The sequence below is a fragment of the Myotis davidii genome, unplaced genomic scaffold (genome assembly GCF_000327345.1).
Source record: "Myotis davidii unplaced genomic scaffold, ASM32734v1 scaffold754, whole genome shotgun sequence".
Lineage (NCBI taxonomy): Eukaryota > Metazoa > Chordata > Mammalia > Chiroptera > Vespertilionidae > Myotis > Myotis davidii.
The window spans coordinates 889970-897575 of NW_006286241.1; the positions used below are offsets into that span (position 1 = coordinate 889970).

At 45.8% G+C, this 7606-nt stretch overlaps 1 protein-coding gene across 1 annotated transcript in view; it reads right to left on the bottom strand.

The window, feature by feature from the left end:
- AKT3 (v-akt murine thymoma viral oncogene homolog 3) overlaps nucleotides 1–7606 on the bottom strand; it is a 219572-nt gene that overhangs the window by 78513 nt on the left and 133453 nt on the right. Inside the window, 1 exon segment of the mRNA XM_015559922.1 lies at nucleotides 515–640. Coding sequence (XP_015415408.1) covers nucleotides 515–640 — 126 coding nt within the window.

A 7606-nucleotide genomic window follows, 5' to 3' on the forward strand; every position in this document is an offset into this window, starting at 1 on the left:
GCAACCATGTCCACCCCCAACCAGGTCTTCCCCCAACCATGTCCACCCAGCAACCATGTCCTCCTCCAACCGTGTCCATCCCAAACCAAGTCCACCCCAGCCAGGTCCATCCCCAAACTAGGTCCACCCAGCAATCAGGTCCAAAGGGCTTTGTTTGCATTTTGTCAAGAAAAACCTACAGCACATATTGGGGGAACTATAATGATCACATTCAAGTGCTCACTATTAAAAATATTAAAGAATTCATTACCGAAGACCACCTATCATGGATCATCCCTACTGGGCTCGATCGCCAGTGTGGGGCATGCAGGAGGCAGCCAATCAATGCTTCTCTCTCATCATTGATGTTTCTCTCTCTCCTCCCCTCTTTGAAATTCTATCAAAGCTGCAATTCTCTCTGCTGTTCACTACAAACCTCAACTTTCTCATCAGCGTCTCCTACAGAAGGTACCTGGCACATGAGGCCACACGAATAAATAAATACCAAGGGAGTCAACAGTTATAATGCACTTACTTGCCACTGAGAAGTTGTTGAGGGGGTAAGGCAGGTCCACGTCTTGAGGTTTCTCTTTATATCCTATGAATGAGCCATCTGTCTTCAAAATGAAATATCGTGGCCTCCAGTTTTTTATATATTCTCCTACACGAGGAAAACATGCATGTTAATGCCCCGGGGGGGGGGGGGGAACAGCAGCTTTTATGTGAAAAATACAACATGGTACAATATATGTCCTACAACACTGGCCTCCAGAATTTTAGTTAGGCCATTTCCTTCTAACTTCGCTTTCGAAAGAAAATACATAAGCCTGCAATTCAGTTTCAATAAAAACCGAAACATGTTTCGTTTTTAATGATTTCGCACTTTGACAATTCGTTTGCACCATCATTTCTTCAGAGACTCGTTCGTTCATCTGCGTTCACATTTTGTTCAGTTTTTCATTTTATCAGATGGTTGTTAAGAGCACGTTTTCAGCCCTTTTAAAAAGCCGTGGTCACTCATCCACACGGCTCGCGCTGAGGAATTCCTATGAAACACACTTACCCTAAGACGGATATGAATCAAAAGTTTCTCTTCCATGTACCATTGACTAATTGTGCCATTAAAAAAAAAAAAAGGAACAGAGTCTAGTTTCATTGTTAAATCTTGATCGTAAATTCTTTAAACATTTTATTGCTCTACATAGGAAAATAACTTTCTGTGAAATGCTGTAAATAAGTCTTGGAAATTAAAGAATCTGGATTAATAGAGCTTAAAAACCATAGACATGGTCACACACACACACACACACACACACAAATATATAATAGCTATAAGAGCCCATGGTACAGTGCCAAGCACATAATAGTTAACACATTTATCAGGTTTTGATATAAAACCTAGCTACCAAAATAGAAATGTTTAGCAACCAGATCACCATTGTCTTACCTCATCAAGAAATCTTCATCATTTGAAGCAAGAGAAGTGCCCTAAGATACCACAAGAGCGGAAGGCTACCTGGTCTGAGTTGTCAATTCTTCACCGGCTATCTCTACCTGGTGACTCAATCTCCAATGCTTGATCACAGTGCTACAAAAATTTGGAAGTAGTTCAACTTTCCCGACCAATCAGCTTCTCCGACCCCGGTTATCTTAGCTCAAACCTAAGGCCTGACTGCTCCCTTATTGTATCCCATCAGTAGCAAAGCCAACACCTTACGATGGCCCTTCTGCTCATGCGCTCCACCTGCTCTCCATTCTACTCACTCCCCCACGCCTACCCGGATGCATCTGTCACCTCCATATTACTCTCACATCACTTTTCTGCTCAAAAATTCTGACTCCTCAGCCAGCTGGCGTGGCTCAGTGGTTGAGTGTCGACCTATGAACTAGGAGGTCACTGTTTGATTCCTGCTCAGGGCACATGCCCGGGTTTTGGGCTCGATCCCCAATGTGGGACATGCGGAAGGCAGCCAATCAATGATTCTCTCTCATCATTGATGTTTCTCTCTCTCTCCTCTCTCTCTCTCTCTCTCTCTCTCTCTCTCTCTCTCTTTCTCTGTCTCCTCTAATAGGGGGCGTGCAGGAGACAGCTGATCAATGATTCCCTCTAATCATTGATGTTCTCTCTTCTCCCTTCCTTTCTGAAATTAATAAAAATATATTTTAAAAATTTTCTGACTCCTTACTCTTTACAGTAAAGTGCAAGTCTCTTAGCATCAAATGCCAGCTCCTCCATCCCTTCCCCCTAACATATATTTCAGAAATGGAATCACTCCTCCGAATCAGCAATTCTCACACTTCTTACCTTACACCTCTTTACACTCATAAATATTACTGAGGACCCTCTAAAATATTCATGTATATGAAAATGATTACATCTATAGTGTTTACTGTATTAGAAATTGGAAAAAAGACATATTTTATTGCTTCTTTTAAAAATAGCAAACACATTACATGTAATATTTTGATGAAGAAAATTATGTTTTCTAAAACAAAACAATGAGTGAGAAGAGTCGAACTGCTCTCCACTTCTGCCAATCACTTAAGTGTTTGGCTGAATAGATGGCCAGAGTCTCCTATGTGCCCGCACTCAACCTGCGGCAGCGTGTTATTTTCATTGAAATATGGGGAAAATCCGCTCAGACACACATGGAGCTGGAAAAGAGAAGAGCATTCACCTAGTTATAGGTATCTTTCTTTGCTATTACACCAGCATTTGACGAGTGGTAGTTTCCTAAAAGATCACTTGTGATGTGGAATGAGAAACCATATCCAGGAACTCTCTACACTGTTCTGTGAAAATCCACGGGTCTAGACACGGAAGGAATCTTTGACACGACGCGTGATTTTGTAACATCACCCACAGGTCTTTTCAAAAACACTGGTCCACTGATCGTCCAAATATCAGCACATTTCACTATATAATCACATTCGCTATCACTGCAGATCTCACCAGAAAAGCAAGCACTGGGAGCTGGTAGGCTCACGCTAGCAGATATGTTCTCCAAAATGCAAATTTTTGCTTGAAAACTCGATTTTCACCCTTGGCAGTAAAGACTGTCATTCTTTTTTTGCCGCGGTGTGTTCCAAGTGCCCGTCGTCTGAGTAGCCAGTGTCAGGTATAGAAACCTGGAATCCCATCTAAAGGAAGGAGAAGGCTACCCCATGTCAAAGCACAGTGCTGACTTAATACTTTTATTTCTTTCAAGCCTTTTTTAAGATAGAGGTGGGGTGCTAGAGGAGGAACGAGTCTTCCAAAGAGAAGAGCAAAAGCCTTCGGTCTCTCTGAATAGCTTTGAATAAATAACATACACTGGATATTCAAATATTTTAAGAATTTCCAAAGAAGAGCTTTGAACCCAAAATTGGCAGCTTTCAGTAAAAATTAATTGATATGATTTTCAGAAACCATTGGTCTTAGGTAAATGTCTTCATGGCTCAATAGTTACTTAAGACAAATAAAGGTTTAATGTTAATTTCAGTATGGAATCTATTCAATTTCATGGTTCACAATATTGTAAATGTTGAGTTGCTTGTTGACAGATACTAACTAGATTTACACAGAACTGCATAAAAAATATAAATATATCAGAGTACGGCCCTAACCGGTTTGGCTCAGAAGATAGAGTGTCGGCCTGCGGACTCAAGGGTCCCAGGTTCGATTCCAGTCAAGGGCATGTACCTTGGTTGCGGGCACATCCCCAGTAGGAGGTGTGCGGGAGGCGGCTGATGGATGTTTCTCTCTCATCAATGTTTCTAACTCTCTATCCCTCTCCCTTCCTCTCTTTAAAAAAAAATCAATAAAATACATTTAAAAAGAAATTTTAAAATATATATATATCAGAGTACGTATCCACTGGTGGATTTTCATTAAATAAGTATTGGCCCCATAAACAAATACTGAATATATAGTTCATAATAGTGTGCTACATCTTAAATATTAAAGCCAAATATAATTCCTAAAGAAATACACAATGAATGTAATAAAACATTTGCAATCTCTGAAATTGCCTATTGCTTTTTATATAGCAGATCACAATACCATCTTCCAATTAGTTCTAAGTGAAAGCCGTATTAATGCCTCAGGGAGGAGGAGGAATGTGTTTCTCGCTGAAATTATCATCCTCTTTCACGTATGTCTTGAAAATAATACTAATGAATTTTTTCATATTATCCACACTGCAATGAGGCAGCATAATAAGTTTTCAATTACACAGGAATAATGTGAAATGTAACTTTAAAAAAAAAGGAAAATGCTTTTGCATATTGTTGGCACTCACCAAATCTATATTGATTAGGTTTTCTAGCTCCTGAAAACCTAAATTTTCAGGTTATCATTCTTCTTTTAAGTCCTTTCACGTATGTCCTTTCCATCCAGCCAGTGTGGTTCAGTGGTTGAGCGTTAACGTATGAACCAGGACGTCACAGTTTGATTCCCCATCAGGGCACATGCCCAGGTTGTGGGCTCGATCCCCAGCGTGGGGTGTGCAGGAAGCAGCGATCAATGATTCTCTCTCATCATTGATGTTTCTATCTCTCTTCCTCTCCCTTCCTCTCTGAAATCAATTTAAGAAAAGTATGTCCTTTCCTTGCCCTTGGGACCAACTACGCAATCTCTTGGACAATTGTCACCAACCAGCGTTGGAGGTGTGCTGACGGAAAAACGTGTGATGGCTACAAAACATGCCCAAAGCCTTCAAGACTCCTGCCAGCTACCTCACTGTAAGGTGCTGCTCGAGGGAGATCACAGATCAAAAAATAAGGTTCTGTAAACATTTGTATGTTAGAATTGGCAAAATAATCTTCTAATAGATTCATCCATTCAAAAATTCTCAGTGTCCAAATATGCCCACGCACCCAGGCTGCGGCAATGAATGAGACCGGCCCGGGCCTGCCCGCACGGAGGGAGCTTCAAGTTCGCGGGCAGCTAAGGACAGACAACCGGAGAAAAGGGGATGATGTGAGCAATTCACATGCAAAATGACAACGTTCCCCACGTTTTCGGTCATTCTTAGTGGCCCAGGAGGCCATGCGGGGGGTGGGCGGGTCTCCTGGGCTGTGGCATTCCCAAACGGCACCTTCTGCACCCTGAGAGCAGGGGGAACGGTGGTGTCTGGCCTGGTGCGTGCCGTGGGCGAAGGGACTGGCAGGATCGGCAATGATCCTTCGATATTTCATGAGAGAACTGGTTGCTGCTGCGTGGATGCCAAGACCACGCATGGCACGCACTCTTCTTCGAAGCCTCGTCGTGACGATACAGGCAGGAGCTGGCGACCGTTTACAACGTGCATCTGGCGTAACACGGGACACACCTCTGCCTTTCAAGGTGCAAGATGCTGCCCATGCTTGTCCCTCTTCTCATGGCTCCTGCGGTGCTGATTAAAGCGGCCGCCCTGCCAAGTACTCGCCTCTGCCATGATCTCTTGCCTAGGGGGTCTGTCTAGTGCGGGGGGGGGTGGAGGGTGGGGGGCAGAGGGACCTGTCTGCTGGGCGCTGGTCAGTGTCCGTCACCACTGCCGCCGGCCCGCTGCAAGGCGCCTGCCATTTCGGCGATTTCGCGCCACACCTTCCAGATGCCGGAAAAGCTTTCCAGATGTGCCCACATTCCTATACGTTATTGCATGTGTCCCTTCGAGATTCTTTTGAAAAGTGCGCCGCAGTCAAGAAATTTGGCTTCCACTGCAGGACGCATGGACTTGTCACTCTTAGTTTAAGAATAGTTTGCAGCCCTGGCCAGTGTGGCTCAGTGCATAGAGAGAGTGCCGGCCTGTGGACTGAAGGGTCCCAGGTTCCATTCCGGTCAAGGGCACGTACTGTGGTTGCAGGTTCCACGGCCCTGGTCGGGGTACGCGCAGGAGGCAACCGATCGGTGTCTCTCTCTCATCGATGTTTCTAACTATCTCTCTCCCTTCCTCTCTGTAAAAAATCAATAAAATATATTTTAAAAAAATCAACGGAAAAATATCCAAAATATCCTCCAGTGAGGATTAACAAAAAAAGAAAAGAAAAAAGAAAAGAACAGTTTTCATATCTACTTCCCAGGCCAGGCCAGGCCCATGTTTTGCACCGAAGCCGAAGACCTGCGCACTGAACACCGGTGCCAGCTGCCGGCTTCCCTGGGCCTCAGAGCGGCCGCTGGCAGGACCCGATCTGCTGGGCCATTTCTGCTGGGACCCGGAACGCTCCCAGCCCCTCTATCTTGAAGCATTCTGGGAATCGTTTCACGGTAGTCAGTAAATTAGCCAATCACATCTCCGTTCCCTTTGCTTTCAGGAAACACTGCACTTTAAACCCAAAATATGATACTTTTTATTTTTTAAATATAGAGCATCATAATGGAGTTGTAGTATTAAGTTTTACTGTGAGAGAAAGGCAATGGGGTGGGGAAGAGGGAGGGAGAGGAGGAGGGAGCACATTGTATCCACACAAACTATCCAACAGAAAAATTGCATCTTGGCAATTTAATGAAGCATAAGCCGTGAGCTGGGTTTACACAGCGGTGGTATGTTGTGGAGAATTCCTCGATCCGTGCCCGGCCCCCCGCTGTGTTCAGCGTGAGCTAAATTACTGTTTTGCTTACATGTTCGCCCTTGTAGGCCGGGAAAGCAGGGCTTTCTTTCTCATCTGCTTCCCGCACCACCGCAAAGTCCCACCTCCACGCTCTGCACGGAGCACACGGCCGCCCCTGCACACATGTCCCCCAGCAGCGAGGGCCGCGGAGTTTCAGACCATTTCAAAGCACGGATCCCGTTTAAAAAGACCATTTCCCTGGGAACGGTACCGCTTCCTTACTGTAAATATTTTCCATGGCACCACCCGTATCCTCTAACCAGACCAATCCACGTAATTAGGCTCCTGTAGGATATACAGGCTGCAGGGAACAGGCTCCAGAAACACCCGATAGGGAAGCAGCGAGTCTTTTCACGCAAACCCCACCATGGACCTCAGTGCCTGGGTGTCACCCACGCCCCGCGGGACGTAGCAGCAGCGCCTCCCATGGGAGGGACGGGATCTGCAGGGAGCAGTAGGCTGGCCCCTCAGGAGTCCTGGGTCATCTGGAAGGACCCTCAGGAGATTCACCCCCCCGCCCCCATATTAAAATCACCGCCTTAGAGAATGACACTACCAGACAGAAGCGGGCTTGCTCTTAGACTCTCGCCAATGGCCTGTCTCCTGGGTCACTTTTCAGGACCAGGGACCTGACAGTGACACTGCACCGAAGCACAAACGCTCTAGTTCTGAGGGCGGGCCCACGGCATCTCCTCTGTTCTCCCTGGGCAGTGTGCACGCTGGGCAGCACAGGGCACCAGTGGAGGAGAGCAGTGGTAAGCGCCCGGCGGGCCGGCGTGGCTCAGTGGTTGAGTGTTGACCTATGAGCCAGGAGGTCACGGGTCAATTCCAAGTCAGGACACATGCCCAGGTTGTGGGCTCCAGCCCCAGTGTGGGGCATGCAGGAGGCAGCCGATCCATGATTCTCTCTCATCATTGATGTTTCTCTCTCTCTCTCCTTCTCCCTTCCTCTCTCAAATTAAAGAATATTGGTACATATATTTTTTAAAGAGGTAAGCATAAGCAAAGGACATTGGAAGGTACTGAACCCACAGTGCCCCCCCCCACGGGAGCCCCC